General features: G+C 44.6%; 1 protein-coding gene across 1 annotated transcript; it reads right to left on the reverse strand.

Moving 5' to 3' along the window:
* Window positions 1-2,660: 2,660 nt before the first annotated feature.
* LOC136644929 (dnaJ homolog subfamily B member 6-like) lies at window positions 2,661-14,684 on the reverse strand. The gene is made up of 7 exons (XM_066621161.1): window positions 14,620-14,684; window positions 13,783-13,892; window positions 13,320-13,373; window positions 11,014-11,121; window positions 7,765-7,867; window positions 4,877-4,947; window positions 2,661-2,929 (listed from the first exon to the last, which is right to left on the reverse strand). Exons 1-7 carry the CDS (start codon window positions 14,682-14,684, stop codon window positions 2,661-2,663), a joined length of 780 nt encoding a protein of 259 aa, XP_066477258.1.
* Between the last annotated feature and the right edge of the window lie 4,180 nt (window positions 14,685-18,864).

The raw sequence follows: 18,864 nt of genomic DNA on the forward strand, positions 1-18,864 counted from the left end.
CAGCTTGCCTGGGATAAGGAAAGGGGAGTCTGATTATGATGTCAGGACCCTTGCATCTGCCCTCATGTGTTGTGGTTGGTTGGCAACAAGTAGGAAACATGGTGTGAGGCCCAGATACACACGTTCTGGAGTAGTACCACTCAAATACGTGCTGGCTGTGATGAAAGAAAAAGGCACACCATAATTTCTATATTTGACAATAAGTCAGTAATTGATTTAAAAATAACTTGGGTTGTCTGGCTCTGAACCAGTTCAGTACACCAAATTTAAAGAGGAGGGAAAGACAAGGGGAAGCAGCATTATTTGGTTGTGTGTTTTTTTTAATAAAATGAGGGATTGGAACAGAAACAGGCTTAAATTATTAGGATGCCAGAACTTATTGCTTCAACTGGATGGGAAAGAGAGTCTGGCTTTCTGGTTGCATGGATTGCTGCCATTCATTTTCCGGTATCTTCACAGTGCAGTTTATACAGCGAAATGTATTCTGAAAGCATTGCGATATGGAATAAGTGTTTTATGCACTAGATGTTTCCAGTGAGTCATCATTAGCAAGTTAGTTAGTTATCAGAACTCTGTTGTGTGCTGCGTGCTCACATATTCAATAAAGGGAAAGTCTGGATTCTCATACAGAGATGTAGAGGAAGACAAGCAGAGTTCTGGGACTTCTCCTAAACCAGGAGCAATGATGTCACTGTAAGATCCTTCTCTTGTCGGTCAGGGAAGGAGGGCCAGAAAAGAGAGGTGAAGAAAAGGACGAGAAGGAAGGATGTGAACAAGAGGACACAAGGGACAGGTGAGAAAGAACATAAGAACAGCCCCACAGGATCAGGCCATAGGCCCATCTAGTCCAGCTTCCTGTATCTCACAGCAGCCCACCAAATGCCCCAGGGAGCACACCAGATAACAAGAGACCTACAGTCTTGTGCCCTCTCTTGCATTTGGCATTCTGACATAGCCCATTTCTAAAATGAGGAGGTTGCACATACACATCATGGCTTGTAACCCGTAATGGATTTTTCCTCCAGAAACTTGTCCAATCCTCTTTTAAAGGCATCCAGGCCAGATGCCGTCACCACATCCTGCAGCAAGGAGTTCCACAGACTGACCATACACGGAGTAAAGAAATATTTTCTTTTGTCTGTCCTAACCCTCCCAACACTCAATTTTAGTGGATGTCTCCTGATTCTGGTGTTATGTAAGAGTGTATAGAGCAGCTCTCTATCCACTTTATCCTTCCCATGCATAATTTTGTATGTATCAATCATGTCCCCCCTCAGGCGCCTCTTTTCTAGGCTGCGGAGGCCCAAACGCCGTAGCCTTTCCTCATAAGGTGCCCTAGCCTAGTAATCATCTTAGTTGCTCTCTTTTGCACCTTTTCCATTTCCACTATATCCTTTTTGAGATCTGGCAACCAGAACTGGACACAATACTCCAGGTGTGACCTTACCATAGATTTGTACAACAGCATTATAATATTAGTTGTTTTGTTCTCAATACCTTTTCTAATGATCCCAAGCATAGAATTGGCCTTCTTTACTGCTGCCACACATTGGGTCGACACTTTCATTGACTTGTCCACCACCACCCCAAGATCTCTCTCCTGATCTGTCACAGACAGCTCAGAACCCATCAGCCTATATGTGAAGTTTTGATTTTTTGCCCCAATGTGCTTGACTTTACACTTACTGACATTGAAACGCATCTGCCATTTTGCTGCCCATTCTGCCAGTCTGGAGAGATCCTTCTGGAGCTCCTCACAATCACTTCTGGTCTTCACCACTCGGAAAAGTTTGGTGTCGTCTGCAAACTTAGCCACCTCACTGCTCACCCCTGTCTCCAGGTCATTTATGAAGAGGTTGAAAAGCACCGGTCCCAGGACAGATCCTTGGGGCACACCGCTTTTCACCTCTCTCCACTGTGAAAATTGCCCATTGACACTCACTCTCTGTTTCCTGGTCTTCAACCAGGTCATAGAAAATTCCATGATTGTTGGTTCAAAACCTGCCCTCGACTTATCTGTGGGGCCGACTTATAGGTGAGTCTCTGCGGTGCATGAAATGTATTGTCTGGTCTCTTGTCTTCAGCTGTGATGTTTAAAGAATCAGAAGTGTGAATGACTCATCCTTGAGGCTGTCCTGCTCACACAAGAGATCTCAGAATCAGAGAAACCTTAGCCACTGCATGATTTTGCCCTACAGAATGCAAGTAATCCTACAGCTGATAAAAGATACTGAAACCAACAACTTTATTGTTCCCAACCTTTATTGAACAGCCATTGCCCTTTGCAAACCTCCTTCCTAACAGATCCCATAATTTTCCCTTCTCACTATATTGGTAACCAAGGAGACTCGGGAGCCCTCTTTAGCAATAATTGCAATCAATTTGCTACTTGTGGTAGTCAACCTGTTCCCTTTGGCAAGGGACTGTCTTCTCTGTGCAAAGGGTTGCACTGGGTAGTTTACATTCTCCTTGTTGGCTGCAATAACCTTCTTCCGGTAGCCAGCCCAGGCGCCTGGTTTCAGGCAGGGTCCACTTTGTCTCTACTGGTTGATTCCTCAAGTATCTTTTCTTCAGTGTGTCTTCAATGTGCTTTTATCAAGGATGTTACATATTCCTCCTTGCTACCAATATGTGGGGTGAAATTATCATGCAGAATACTGCTAGAACTCAGGAACATGGGATTCAACAGTCCGGAACTCATCGTCTGAATGAGAATCATTGTGCATGCAAGAATCATTGTCCTCCATATCGGACTCCTCATTTGCTCTGTAGTACCTCCTCTTTTTGATCGGAAACACTTTGTTTGCAGTACGCACCTCGTAGACAGAATCCGAATCATATTCATCATTGTATTCAAGCTCAGGCGCTGATCGGTACCTGGTGGGATGACCTGCTGCTCCCCTAATAGCTGCTCTGTCAGTAGGCACACCTGCAAGAAAGGAGGCAACATCTTAAGTTAGAATGCAGCAGAACCAGGCACCAATGCTGTACCTTCAGGAACAAAAGGACAGCCTTTGGTCTCATCTTAACATCCAGTGGGGCAGAAGCAGGTTCCGTATCAAATCTTACATCAAAGCAGGGCTATCTTGCATAAGAACATAAGAACAGGACTACTGGATCAGGCCAAGGGCCCATCTGTTCCACATTTCTGTATCTCACAGTGGCCCACTAGATGTCTCTGGAAGCAAGCAAGACACCAAGATATGTGTATCGTGCTGCTATTCCCTTGGACCTGGCATTCAGAGATAGGCTACCTTTAGATTGCAAACATCCTGATTTGTAACCTATGACTGACTTCTCCTCCATAAATCTATCCAATTCCCTTTTAAAGGCATTTAGGCCATGTGCCATCACAATTTTCTGTGGCAAGGAGTTTCACAGAATAATTATGTGCTGGGTAAAGAAATATTTCTTTTTGTATGTTCTGACCCTCCCACCAATCAATTTTAGTGGCTGTTCCCTAGTTCTAGTGTTGTGTGGGAAGCAAAAGAACTTCCCTCTATCCACTCTATCCATACCATGTATAATTTTATATGTCTCAATTGTATCCCCTTTAGGCACCTTCTTTCTAGACTGAAGAGCCCCAAACACTGTAGCCTTTCCTCAGAAGGGAAGTGCTCCAGCCCTCTGATCATTTTGGTTGGTTGCTTCTGCATCTTTGCCAGTTCCACTATATCCTTTTTGAGATGTGGCAACCAGAACAGGACACAATGCTTCAGATGCAGCCTTACCATCGATTTGTACAATGGTGTAATAATATTGGGCCACTTTATTCTCAATCCCTTTTTTAATGATCACAAACATGGAATTGGTCTTCTTCACCACCACTGCACAATGAGTCAACATTTCATCAAGCTGTCCACCAGCATCCCCAGACCTCTCTCCTGAGCCTATCTGCGTATATGTGAAATTTTGATTTCTTGTCCCAATGGGCATCAAATTACACACTGAAGTGCATCTGCCATTTTGCCACCCATTCCCCCATTTGGAGAGATCTTTCTGGAGCTCTTCACAATCCATTCTAGACTTCACCATCCAGAAAAGTTTACTATCATGTGCAAACTTGGCTATCTCGCTGCTTATCCCCAATTCCAGGTCAATTATGAACAAATTGCAAAGTACTGGTTCCAATACTGATCCTTGGGGCACACTATGTTCCACCTCTCTCCATTGTGAAAATTGCTCATTTACATCCACTCTCTGTTTCATGTTGTTCAACTAGTTTCTAATGTATAGAGGACCTGCCCTCTTATTTATTCCCTGACTGAATTTTCTCGGGGGCATTTGGTGGCAGACTGTGTCAAATGCCTTCTGAAAGTCCAGGTATATAATATTGCAGGCATCTCCATAATTTTAATGAACTGTTTTTTGTTTTCCTTAACAAAGTGAATATTATCATGATTACCAACTTGGCAGTGCCTAGAAAAACAAAGCTCAGGAAATCTTGGCCAAGAACAGACCAATCCAGGTGGGCTCTGCCACTTTAAGAATGAATTAGTGACCAGATCTATGGACACTTGATTCCAAGTGAGATTTGACTGGCTTAGTGGAAAGTCTTCCTGTCTGAATGCATTAGAGAAGGTACCATGACTTCCTTCTACGAAGCTTCCTCCTGAGATCTTGGCTTCTTCCATGTCAAGGAACTCCAGCCATTCACAGGCATCAAACTGCCTTGAGGCTACCTTGACCTCAGTGATGGAAGCACAATGGGACATAAGTAAAATGATACCAAATGACTAATGAATTCCTTTCAGCAAAAGAAGTAGCCCCTCCTCCCCCCCCCCCCAAACCTTTAGCAACTTGTGTTGGAAATGTAGCTCCTGTCATAACTCTTGCTAAGTCAAATCATATCACTTCATACATTTCTGCTCCTTACCATTAACATGAACAGATTTAAGCTCCCCATCTTCTTCAACTTCCACACGTTCCTGCCCATCCTCAACAATCCTGGGAAAGAAATAATACTGTTACACAGCCAGTGGAGAAGGGCAAAAAACTCTTCTTTTCCAACACCATTTTGACTCTCTGTAGCAGGGGTAGACAACCTACAGGCAATGGGCTGAATCTGGCCTGCTACCAGAAATTAACCAGCCCGTAGTCCCAAAAAGATATATGTATCTGGCTTGCGGTTGTGCTAAGAAGGAATTCAAGTTTGTAATTCTATCTCTGTAAGTCTTACAGTGTAAGCAGACCAAGGACAGAGGCTTCCTTTGAGCATCATTCTCTGCCTTGGCATGTGTCTCTTCACACCACGCTCGCCTCTTTTCTTCTTCGCTCCATGGCCTAATTGTGCAGTTTGCACTTGAACATCCAGTACACATGCATTCTTGCTATTGATAAACCCAGAGCCTGGCCCCTATGCAGAATAAGGTTGCTGACCCCCTGCTCTATAGTATACCGGGTGATTTGCACAAAGTATCAAGCCTGCAGCCCAATCCTATTCAGGCCTTACACCACCAGAATGAGTGTTCCAGCAGCATTAAGGCACTTTATGGCTATGGCAAAATGCGACATGCCATTTGGCACAGCCTGGCTACCACCACAAGCAATGACCAGCCAGGTCTGCACACCAGCAGATTGAGGATACCAATTGGCATGGGTAAGTCAGTGCATAGGGTGGGAGAGAGGCAGGGAGGGGACAAAATGGGACAGGGAAGGGGGTGGGGAAGAGTGTGGATTGGGGCCAGGAAGGGGACACTATCTGTAGCAGCGGCATATGCCAATATCCTATTCCCCTTCCTGGCTTCAATTCCCCAACTTGCGTTCATGCAGACTTGTGCTAGCGACATAGCTAGCACAGGTTCAAGTAGACCCAGTGGGATGGCTCAAATGTTCTCTTACCCCAAAGAAGCCTCCAGAGGCCAAAACTCCCCTGTGGGATATAGCACAAACCATGTTGGTGCCACTGCATCATTGCATGAGAAATCACTGGTAGGATTGGGCTGCCTGGTAAGAGAATCAGGGCGCAATTGTAACCCGCTTTCCTGCACCAACATAAGGGCAATGCAACTCCGAGGTAAGGGAACAAACATTCCCTTTGAGGAGGGCTCCGTGAGTGCCACCCAACTGCAGGATGCAGCACATGTCCCATTGGCACAGCTATGCCAGTGCTGGAAAATTGGTTAGGATTTGGGCCTCAGCCAGTTTCACTATAGTAAGCAAAGAACCAGAAACTAACAGGTGTATGGATTGTCTTTATCTGTCAAAACAAATTGGGAACAATCTTTTATCCGGAGAAGGGATTATTATGTTAAACTAGGGAAAGTACTCATACTCCAGATATTTATAATTTATTCCTAAAACTTGACAAGAAACTGCTCAAACATCCTTCATAGCTGCAGATAACTCAAGCAGAGTCACCAATTTATACATAGGGAAAAAAATTAAATACTATAAGATGCCTCAAGCACCTCCTGATGGAGAGAGGAAAGGTGAGATGTAAATAAATAAATAAATAAATAAATAACCTTCCTGAATTTGCCTGGCATCTCCCAGAATCAACATCAGTCTCCAAGTGGTCAGTGGAAAAAATCCTGGAGATTTTAACAAGGCATCCAGGAATTTCCAACATTATATCACACTTGGGGAAAAAAGGAATTTCAAGGAATCGCTTCAAGTCAGAGTTCATATAGTTTTCTTTCTGTGTTGGAGATTTTTACAACTATTGTAAATCTTTTGTGATTGATTATTTAATACCCCTACTTAAGAAGTTGCTCGATACTTCTTGGATGTTTTTACATAAGATTTAAAAAAAAAAAGAATTATTATGGTAATCATGGACACCCCCACCAAAAAAAAAAAATGAAAATAAAGAAACTTTAAATATTAACCTTGCACTCTTCTACGTGTGTTATGGGCCAGAATCACATAACCTGTTTGGGACTTGTTTTCAAACCAACTTCATTTTTGTTTACTTGGATTGTGTACAGTGATCAGTTGTCTGAACAAATTGGTACAAACTTATATCTCAATTGGTTCAAACCTAATATTGAAAAGCGGTATATAAATACTGTTAATAATAATAATAATAATAATAATAATAATAATAATAATAATAATAATAATCCCCAGTGATGGACTGTGTGACTTGTCACAGGTGTGCTAGAGATTCACTTGTACAAATGCAAACTATGCAGTTGAGAAACAGTCAACCTGATTTGAAAGCAAGCTCTAAAATGGATCATATAAATCAACATCTCAATGCAGCCATATCTGTGGAAGCTATTTGGCAGGACAGATACTGTGCACACAGAAAGGAGAGGTAGTCCATGAAGGCAATGCTCAGGAATGGTGCTTCCTAATGCTTTGACTTAGCCATTTAACTATGGGGCATTCCTTCTCCCCATTCCACAGTATACCTCGTTCTTCAATCAGCCTAGCTTTGCCAACTTTTTTTTACTGGTTCGACTCATGTGCCTTTAACAGCCATGACATGCACAAATTAAATGCTGGGCTACTGTTAAAGACATTGGAGCTGAGCAATAAAGGAGTTGGAATCCCTAAGTAAGCTCTATAAGGCCAAAATCCTAACCCACTTTCCAGCACTGGCATAGCTGTGCTAGTGGGACATGTGCTGCATCCTGCAGTTGGGTGGCATTCACGGAGGTGTCCTCAAAGTAAGGGAGTGCTTGTTCCCTTATCTCGGAGCTGCATTGCCCTTATGTCGGTACTGGAAAGTGGGTTAGGATTGTGTCCTAAGTTGCTTAAATTGGAGTAAGGCACAATGACTCATGGTTCTGGGGTACTGACCAACCTTCACCTCACCTTTTGGTGGTGACTTGTTTCCCATTGATGAAATTTGTTGATGAAGAGTAGAAACTGAACCCTTTTCCTGAATTGGCACAAGCACCGAAGGGTATAGCATCTCCTGAAAAACAAGATGAAAAACTTGGGCCTTGATTACTTGGGATGGGAGCCAAGTGACACGCAGATCTCTCTAGTCTTCAGAAGACTGGAAATGACAATGATTCTTTTTTAAGACAGTTGAAAGTAGTTTAAGGAGGCTTCCCTACCCATGTGTACACCCATAATTTTTTTGTTCCACTAACAGCTCCAATTAAACAGGTTCTTCAGGTTTCTGTAGCCATACTAAACCTGCTTGCAAAGGACAAAAATGGAATGCATGTACACATCACCAACAATGACCTTTACTTCAAACTACCTCCACCTTTCTGAAAATGCTACATCCAGCCTGAGAATGATGAGAGAATAAAATGCTTAGACAGAAGATGCGAGATAGGAAAATACTATTTCATTGTAAAGGAGCATATGGAAGCCACATCAGCTTTCTAGAGCAATTTTTGACACTATGCCCTAGGGTGAGAAACTACTGAACTCTCTTGTAAGCTTTTGTACTGTAGGTTCCTGGTGCCGTATAAAAAAAAACAGAAAGTGTACAGAGGTTGCTAGTGTCAGCACCAGTTTTATTTGTCTAAGATCTTGTCAGCCACAGTGTGTTTGCTTTAATAATGATCTTATTTAAAGACACAGAATTAAATGTGTGGTTCTTCAGGATAATTCACTGCTCTCATGTCTTTGAAAAGGCCACCTGGCCTGTCTAACCGCTTTCAGTTATAGACCTGCCCTCTTTGCACCCCGGAACACAGGTCTGCAATGCCACCCCCTCCCCCTCATTACACCACCCCCTCACCCGGATACCTTGCACAGTGTTCAGGACTGCTTGGAAAGCTTTCTGAGGCTTCTGACATGGTCTTAAACAGTACTTCCGGGAAACTGGAAGTACTGCTTAAGGCCACGTCAGAAGCCTCAGAAGGCTTTCTGAACAGTTCCAAATGCTGCATGGGGCTTTGCCTGCCGCCAGAATAGCTCCTGAGGGCAGGCAGAGGTGGCATGGCAGGTGAAGATGGCATGCACGGTGGTCCTGTCCCCGCAAGGTCCACAAGTGCAGTGCCTGAGGCTTTTGCCTCCCTGCCCCCTTCCAGGCCCGCCACTGACTGCTGTACTAAAATGCGACACTTGACATGTCAATAGGGAGACAGGATTTACTAGCCTTGCCAGTGGGCACCACATATTTACCAATCCATGAAAACCCAAAACTTTGAGCAGCCCACGTTCACCACCTGTCTATGACAATGCAGCTTGAACAATGAAGTCTGGCAAAGTACTTGCCCAGAAAGAACTCCTGTCTCAGCCCCTGGCTAGTGGCTGGTTGGCTCATTGCAGTGCTGAAATGCATCCTAGCTCTGTCTTTAAAATGCTAGTAGCAATCCACTTTGTACGCCAAAAAGTCCAACTGTAAACAGCAATTAGGGTGGTGACTGGTGACAAGGATTTCCTTGTCCAGCTCTTAGCTGAAGACCTGTGTTAGTCACACAGTCTCAGACTGAGCTAACAGAGGTCATCCGGGAATGAATGAGCTGGGAGAGGTCATCCGGGGGTTTGGAGTGGGGTGCCATCAATATGCCGATGACACCCAGCTCTACCTCTCCTTTCCTCCAGACTCCAGGGTGGCAGTTGAGGGCCTGGAGCTCTGTCTGGAGGCAGTGAGGATCTGGATGGGGGTGAACAAGCTGAAATTAAATCCGGATAAGACAGAGGATCTCCTGGTTCGGAAATCCTCAATGCAGGTGCTGGACTATCAGCTTGCACTGAATGGGGTTGCACTCCCCCTGAAGGAGCAGGTCCGCAGCTTGGGGGGCCGCCTGGACTCGCAGCTGCTCCTGGATTCCCAGGTGGCGGCTGTGGCCAGGGGGGCCTTTGCTCAGCTTCAGCTGGTGCACCAGCTGCGGCCGTACTTGGATCGTGCAGACCTGGCCAAAGTGGTCCATGCCACGGTGACATCGAGGTTAGATTATTGTAACGCACTCCATGTGGGGCTGCCCTTGAAGACGGTTCAGAAACTGCAACTAGTGCAGAACGCGGCGGCCCATGTAGTTACTGGAGGCAGGCGGTTCAACTCTGTCAGTCTGCTTCTCTGGTGGCTGCATGGCTACCCATTCATTTCTGGGCCCAGTTCAAAGTGCTAGTTTCGACCTTTAAAGCCCTATACTGCTCTGGGCCAGGGTATCTTAAAGATCACCTACTCCCATACAATCCAGCTCGTCCTCTCAGGTCATCGGAGAGGGACTTTTTACATGTGCCGCCACCTAGGGAGGTACGTGGGGCGGCGGCAAGAAATAGGGCCTTCTCAGTAATGGCACCAAGGCTATGGAATTCCCTTCCCCTTGACTTAAGAATGGCTCCCTCTCTTGAGACTTTTCAGCGAGGCCTGAAGACCCTTCTGTTTAGACAAGCCTTCTGAATTCTAGGCCTTTTTTAACATCTTTTCAAAATCTTTTAATATCTTTTTAAATACCTGGTTACAGGCCTGATTCTTTTATGATTTGCTGCTCTATGCTCTTTTTACCTGACTACTTTTTATCTGACTACTGTTTTTATGATATGTTGTTAATATGCTTTTATCTGTTTTTAAATTATGTTTTTAATTTGTTTTAACCTTGTTGTAAGCCACCTTGAGTCCCTCCGGGGAGAAAGGTGGGGTGGAAATAATAATAATAATAATAATAATAATAACAATAATAACAATAATAACAATAATAATAATAATAGCAGCAGCTTTCAAGAGGCGGATATTCTGGGAAAGGGGATGAGTGGAAAGAGCTAACCACTTAGGGCAAAACAAAAACCACAGACCATGAATCCCTCACACTTCACTGGCTTGGCCCTATGTGGTCCTAATGGTTTTTTAATTCGATCTGCTCAGATCAAGTTCTCTAGCTTTGAGTTTGTAGCTAATTAAAAGTTGCTGAGGATACTCATGCTGATTATTTTGTGTCAGGGAGAAATTTTTCACTAGACTGGGATGGTCAGAGATCTTGGAGGAGATTTTACCGTGTCCTACAGCATGCAGCTTGGCTCTCTTTCTTGAGTCATCTGAAGCAATTGCTTTATAAACACCTCCTGTTCTCTGTTATATTGCACAAGCTGATGGACAGGGGATTGGACTAGATAGCTTTGGGATACCTTCCCGTCCTAAGTGGGGTGAATACTTACCAAAGAAAGGGTCTTGTCCCCCAAAGAAGTCCCTAAAGACATCGTGTGCACTGCGGAAGTGGAACATGTATTCAGGACCAAAGTTGCTTCTAGATCCCCCAGGTCTGCCTGAAAAAAGTAAAATGGAAGGAAAGAAAAGTCAAAGCCAGACATTCAGGTTTTAAGAAAAGGTTATGGGCAAGAAGTTTCAGAATCTGGAAGCTGTCAAAAGAGGAATCTATCTCTTTTTCCAAAGCAGGCTATCCGAGAGAAAGCAGGAATCAGCAAACAGCAGAGAGAAAGCACAGAAAGCTCTCACTCAGTCCACTGAACCAACGGTTCTAAAACACTCAGGGAGAGTTTCATCACAAAACCTAAAGTGGTTTTTTCCCCCTTCTTATAGTACTTTGGAGACATGGGAAGGGCTGCAGAGGGGGTCACAGCTCCCCAGATCCTTCAGCGAGCCATAGAAACCCCCAGATAGGTTTTTAAAAAAACTTTTCCTATTCAGCAGCAGCACGATAAATAAATTTGTTTTGTACTATATGGTTTGTTTTGTCATGCCTGGGCCCCCTGGAAGCCCAGGCCCCAGGGATTTTTCTTCCCTGCCCCTTTCTCCTCAGGCCTGAACTGGGCAGGTTACTTGGAACTAGGAGATATAAAAGGATGGGCAGCCCAACCCTGAGCTGCCCAGTGTACAGGGTGGCAGCAGCGCCAAAAATGGCTGCCGTTGCATCCTACGCACTCAGTGGGTAGCACCAGCAGCTCCTCAGGAGAAGGGGACTTTCATCCCATTCCCCCGGATAAGGCGAGTAGCCCCACAATGGGGTTACTCAATTCTACGGCAACCCAAGGGTTGGCGTAGAATGAAGAGCCTCCATGTCGGGTGGGCAGCCCAACACAGAGGCTCAGGGAGCGAAGCTCCACCTGTCCCACCTCCCTCCCACCCTGCTCCCTCCTCCCAGCACACCTCATCCCCATCCTCCATCCCAACCTCCCCCCATGCCCCCACCTACCTCTCCACTACCCGGTGGTCCATGTGACCGCCAAGGGGTGGAGCACCAGTGCTCCACAAGTACTAGCCCAGTGTCAGCCAGTGCTGAGCTAGCATCAATGCTCCACTGGCGCCGAGGGTGGCAAATGTGCCTTACGGCACATTTGTGACAGTGCACACTGGCAGTGAGCCAACCCACACTGCATAGGATTGGGCCCTTAGTTAGAACAGGGCCTCAGTTGGTTCAACTTGCTCTCAGGAGCATTCTAAAGTCCTGCAGCTCCAACAGCCTTTTGAGACCCAATCAAGTAGAGATTCTGAGCAGCCTGGGAAGAAAGGCAATGGAGGGATGAGGTTTGCTTAAACTGACCCTTCTATAATTTTCTATACAGACAGCCCTATTCTTCCCCCCACTGCCAATGCAGCGACACCAAAATGGCTACCCCTACATCCTGCAGGGGAGAGGCAGCTGTGGTGTAGAGGTCATCTCTGGGTAAGGGAGCATTCATTCCCTTACCTGGAGTAAGCCTCCACAGTGCGGAGGGGTCTGCTTGGACCTGTGCTAGTGAATTCACAAGTACACAAGTACACATAGATTTGCACTGCGGGATTGGGTCTGGGATGGGGGCTAGGATTTGGCAGTTGTGCTGCTGCCAAACCCACTTCCTTCTTGGACCTGATTTGCTCTTCCCCCACCTCTGTCACAACCTCATTCCATCCTCCCCTCCCCTGCCATGTTTCTCCTGATGTCCTACTTGCCTCAGTAGGTCTGGAGCAATCCTCCAACAGGCATGGGAAAGCTCTGGCTTTCTTGCTGGTACTCCAGCAGCACCCAACTCTGCATGTTGCTGGAGTGTATTTTACAACTGCCATAAGGAAGTCACCACTTGTGGAACTCTAGTTCTGCCAGTGCTAAGAGCCCATAGGATTGGGCTGAACATCACCTTTCCCTACAGTGCAAGCTATGCATGTCTACTCAGAAGTAAGTCCTATTGATTTCAAAGGCACTTACTTCCATGCAAATATCTAGATTTCAGGCTTAGTTGATTTTTCTCCTGGGAGGAAAAGATACAGGGATTGTGTTTCTTTCCCACTGCGGGTGAAAAAGCAGCTTAGGGAAACAACTTGAGGTGCAGGTGGAACAGAAAGTTAAGCAGCCTCCCTTTCTCAGCTCAGATGCAGCCTGCCTCTGGCTGCTTTCAGTTAAAACAGATAGTAGTAAACAAATAATAAAACATAAAAAAGAATCTTGGAACACCATGAAATTCGCAGCTTCAATTTTATCCTCTTTTACCACGACAAAGGAGGAGGTTTTCCCTAGGCTATCACTTACCTCTTCCCAGAAGTCCATCTTTACCATAACGGTCATAGACATCACGTTTGTTCTCTAAAAGAGAGAAAGAGTAAGAACTTAGGGCCCAATCCTATCCAATTTTCTAGTGCAGGTGCAACTGTGCCAATAGGATGTGCACTGCATCCTGTGGGGGGGGGGGTCACACAGACCTCCTCAAAGTATGGGAACATTTGTTCCCTTACCTCGGGGCTACATTGAGGCTGCACTGGTGCTGGAAAATTGGATAGGATTGGGCCCTTAGTCATCCCACAATCAGTTCTCAGAAGCAGTGGTTTTTATAATGGTTTGGTTCCCCTTTCTGGGTCCTGAATTATAAGTGTATCAGCTGGAAGTAGGAATCAGTGATGGCTTGGGTTGCATGGTTCAACCAGAGCTTCAACCCAATGGCAGACACTGTACATATGTGCATCCCACCAGAGAGAGAGAACCGTTAAAGTCTTACTGTCAGAAAGCACTTCATAGGCTTCGGAGATCTCCTTGAATCTCTGTTCTGCGTATTGCTTGTTGTCTGGGTTTTTATCTGGGTGCCACTTGAGAGCTTTCTTCCTGTATCTTCATGGTACCAAAAACATAATAACTAATAAGCCAGCATCCTTCTAACCATTAACTACCATTAGAGCAGCAGCTGTCAATCACTACAGACTTGTGTTGAGCCACCTTCTGCCTTCTGCTGAAGTGGGGCAAGGAAGATAGCACAGATCACTCTTCCTGAGCAGGAGACCACTGTATTCCATGTTTCTTCAGTGAGTCCCCAAGTCTCTTATTACCAGGTGGGAAAAATTAGAGCCAGCCCTACCACCAGGCAGGGCAAACCAGTTGTAGATATTCAGGGGCATATTTGGGGGTACAATTAAAGGGCAGCAAAAAAATTCTATTATTTAAATTATGATCATACTTTTATGACCATGGAATGCACCATTTGGATTTTCTACTTTGGACATTAGAACATCGTGTTTTGTCTTGGTTTATGGCAGGGGATCTGATAGCAATGATATTTCTTGCCACATAACAGGGATAGATTTGAACTCAGTACATCATAATACTCATTCCTGCAATCCTATGTATGTCTGCCCCAACATAAGCCCCTGATTTTAATGGGACTTACTCTCAGGTAAGTGTGTATAGGATTGCTCTTAAACAATGAAAATGAATGGCATACCAAACAGAAAGTGATTATTTTGGGGGGAAGGGGGTACACATCTATGGCACTAATCCTCTTGGGAAGAACAAAAGATGTTAAGAGAGGGGTGAGACAAGATATGAGATCAGAGACACTTACGCTTTTTTAATGTCATCCGTGGAAGCATTTCGGGGGAGGCCCAGTGCTTCATAATACTCCACCATGGTGAGCTGATGGTCTTCTGCAGAAACCAGCGAGGATGTATATGCAGTAAAAGCAGCTGAGTCTTGAGTGTTGTCTCAAGGTGTACAACCAAAGTCTTCAGGTTCTCAACTGAGGTTAGAGGTGGTCATGGCCATTAACCAGGCTGGGCAACCTATTGAGGAGTGGCAAAAGGCAGTGGTGTGGACAGCTGATCCTGCAACACATGGAAGATAGTGCAAGCTGACCAGATGTGAACACTGACATCTCCAAGGAAAATACACTGGTGAAGAACATGGATCAGGGGCTATGCTGTGTATCAGTTTTGGTTTGTTTCTTTAAGAAAAAAAAGTTTTTATTGACATTTTCAAATACAAACTATTACACAAGTCTATACAACAATGATGTTGGAAAACCATAAATGCATAAATAATGAAAGCCACGTACGAAGCACAGTCCAGTAACAAGTTATTCAACCAACATGAAGACTTGGAAGAAGATCCATCCACAGTGTGGCTAAAGACACAATCAATACCATATAATGTACATAATGCGCAAAACAAGGTGATTATCAAGTTATATAAATTTGTGCAGCCATGCTAAGTGTAACCAAGCAATGAGTGACTGAAAAATGGCAAAGCTGAGCTTTTAGGCTCTGTCTGGCCTTTGTTCTCTCTTTGTGTACCTTCCAGCTACTTCCAGCTACTCTAATCTCCTATTAAGCCAGATATCCACTGCAGATACTTCCCTACAGGGGAATCAATTAGTCCTCTACTTTTCCAATGATGAATTGTCTAGATCAGTGGTTCTCCCACTTTTTGCACGGGGACCCACTTTATAACATGAGAATCTGTCAGCACCGACTGGAAGTGATGCCATGACAAGCAGGAAAAGTTTTAACAATCCTAGGCTGCAATCCTACTCACACTTAGCAAGGAGTAAGTCCCATTTACTATCTTTGTTAAAAGAATATACATAGTAGCTTGTTCAAAGTACGGGTCTGTAACATTTCCCCAAATGCAGTCACATACCATAGTAGCATCAAGTCTAATCTATTAAAAATAAAATACTGAAATGAATGGGGATCCACCCACATTGGTGAAATTGGTTCGTGACCCACCAAGTGGGTCCTGACCCACAGTTTGAGAACCATTGGTCTAGGTTCTTTATTTGATTGGACATGTAACCAAAATGCATAGGATCAGCTCTAAACCACATTAGTTGCATATATAGTGGTCATTATGTCCATCAAATTCTGGCAAATGTTTCCATAGAAAAGGGGGTACATCTGACTACCCTGCTGTCTTCAGTCTTGCATACCACAGTGACAGGCATTTGTGGCCATCCGACACATGTAACAGAATAAAGCAGTTCTTTCTAGGGGACAAACAAGTTCTTTGGATTACAATGTTCATTGGTAGGAACCTAACCTTGTAATTCCAAGCATCGGCCTTGACTGACATTATTTATCTCCAAATTGGAGTTTAAGCATACTTTTTATTTATTTCCTTATGTGCCTTCCTTCTAGGGTTACTACATGCAAAGAACTTATGTATCTTTGATAATCACACGGAAGAGGGCAGTATGATAGGTGCATCTGATAACCCAATAGATCAGTGGTTCTCACTCATTTAGCACTGGGACCCACTTTATAGAATGTCAGCACCCACCGGAAGTGATGTCATGACCGGAAGTGACATCATCAAGCAGGAAAAGTTTTAACAAACCTAGCCTGCAATCCTACTCACACTTAGCAAGGAGTAAGTCCCATTTACTATCATTGTTAAAAGAATATACATAGTAGCTTGTTCAAAGTACAGGTCTGTAACATTTCCTCAAATGCAGTCACATACCATGGTAGCAACAAGTCTAATCTATTAAAAATAAATTATTGAAATGAATGGGGATCCACCTGAAATAGGCTCGTGACGCACCTAGTGGGTCCTGTCCCACAGTTTGAGAAACACTGCAATAGATGTTATATTCTCTTCTGACTTCTCTTGATAACCTTTTTCCTCTTCTGCCTGGATTATTCAGAAACTCTGACCTGAACATATGCCACAAGATGCATGGTTCCACCTAACTAAAATAATATTATTTAAGGGATGTGTGTGTGAGTGAAAGAGTAGGCAACTATTTAAAAGAACCCTGCTTACAACCAATGACACATCTCCATTATCAGGCAACTATTTCACAAATAGTCACGCTATGTTCTTGACCCCACCCCACCCCCAGCACCCATCTGTCAAAGAAGGATCTAAAGCATACCTTAGTGTTTAAGGATAAACTGTCCTGGCTGCATGATGGGCACAGTTTTAGGGTCTTGCAGGTGCTGCTCCACACCTGCACCAGCACAGTTGCTTCCTGATGGGATGGGGAAGGGAAGGGAACTCAACAGGAGCCTACAATGTAATTCTTTTGCTGATTGAGAACATCAGCAACGGCGGCAGCCAATGGGATGCTCCAGCTAATTGTGATGTCATCTCTTTGTATCTTTCACTTAGGAGATTATGAACTAACACACCTCGAGTGGGAAGGAGGGCAAAAAGGAGGCTGCCCTTTTGCTCATGTTGCTGTTCCCACATGTAGCACACATGTAGTAATGATACCTATCATTACTAGAGCTGCAATTGTAATTGATTAATCTGTTGGATTAATCAGTGACAGACACCTGAGAGACAAAAAAGATCTCCCAATTGGTCAAGCAATAGATCACTAATTTATTTATTATTGTTCATACAAATACCATATTAACATTGCAGATGGTATCAGTGGCAAACACCATCTCAGAAGAGGTATCCTCTCCTTTGTGAATGGGATGGTGCCTGCTGTGACACGAGTGCATCATCTCAAAGGAAGTTTTTTTTAGAATCAACTGCAGATTTAATTCAATGGCTATGATTCAATTTTTACTATATGGACTAAACATCCCTTGGAGCCAAGAAGAGATCCCTTTCCAAAGCAATAGCCATGGTGGAAAAGGAAAGAGGCGGCAAATCTGTAAAGGTGCAGTTAAATGTAATTTAATAAAAATATGCAGACCAGCCATTTTCAACCACTGTGCCGTGGCACACCGGTGTGCCGCGAATGGTCTGCGGGTGTGCTGCGGGGGTTTGGAGGAGCGTTGTTTATTAGAAGGGCCATTGGGGGATGTGAGCCTCCAACCAACAGCATGGTGTGCCTTGTCAATTGTCAAAGAACTGATGGTGTGCCTTTGACCATTTTAGTAGCTTGTCAGTGTGCTGTGAAGTGATAAAGGTTGATCATCACTGCTGCAGACCAACAATTTTCAATTTTTTTCATCACCTGAAACACTGACAAGGCACTCAAATTGTCAAAGCACATCATCAGTTTTTTGACAATTGACCCAGCTCACCATACTGCTGGTAGGGGTCTCACATTTCCAATGGCCATACTAATCAATGAGCTTCCCCCAAGTTCCTGCAGCCATTTGTGGCACAGCAATATGCCACAAAACACTGGTTGAAAACAGTTTATGTAGACCCTCAGGTGGTTGCGGGGCCCCAAGCACTCTGGGGGGCATCACGGATAACTGCCTTGGGGGCTGCAAGACAAATTGGGCACAGACAGCAACCAGCAGCTGCCAACTGGATGTGCTCACTTGTCTGGATGGCAGGGGTTGTGACACTTGGGGGGGGGGAGAGTTCCACACATCCTCTGACAGAATCTGACAACTGCAGCTTTAAATGTAGGAGCTCCCAGCTGCCATGTTTTTCACCCAACACTCCTCGCAGCATTATGGGGCACTGTGGGTAGCAAAACATAATGACCAGTAGCCACCAGCTACAATGTTGCTCTTTTTGCTGCTGCCCAGCCACCATCTCTAAAGATTATAGCACCAATATCCACCACCAAGGAGGGGGGCCACCCAGGTAACAGGGGGCCAATCAAACTTTGACCTGGCCTTGAACTCAGTAGGACTTACTGCTGGGCAAACATGCACCCAAGCTGTAGAGGACTTAATTTGGCTGGACCCAAATTTCTTCATGTTTGCAGAAAAAAAATCTTTAATACTTAATTTGCTTAGAGTTTTAAGAAAAAGCAAGAGGTTGTGTGAAGAAGCCAGTGGACAGGTCAGTGAGCATCTTCCCCCAGTACAACTATGAGTCACTCTATGTCTCTAAGGCCCCAATCTTATCCCCCACCACCAGCACGAATTGAGCCACACCAAAAATGCATGTG

The sequence above is a fragment of the Tiliqua scincoides genome, chromosome 1 (genome assembly GCF_035046505.1).
Source record: "Tiliqua scincoides isolate rTilSci1 chromosome 1, rTilSci1.hap2, whole genome shotgun sequence".
Taxonomy (NCBI): domain Eukaryota; kingdom Metazoa; phylum Chordata; class Lepidosauria; order Squamata; family Scincidae; genus Tiliqua; species Tiliqua scincoides.

Coding starts and splice junctions, on each gene's coding strand:
- LOC136644929 (XM_066621161.1), bottom strand. CDS start 14,684: ATGGTGGAGTATTATGAAGCACTGGGCCTCCCCCGAAATGCTTCCACG. Junction 13,374..13,782: donor CTATGAAGTGCTTTCTGACA/GTAAGACTTTAA, acceptor TCTCTCTTTTAG/AGAACAAACGTGATGTCTAT. Junction 11,122..13,319: donor AGATGGACTTCTGGGAAGAG/GTAAGTGATAGC, acceptor TACTTTTTTCAG/GCAGACCTGGGGGATCTAGA.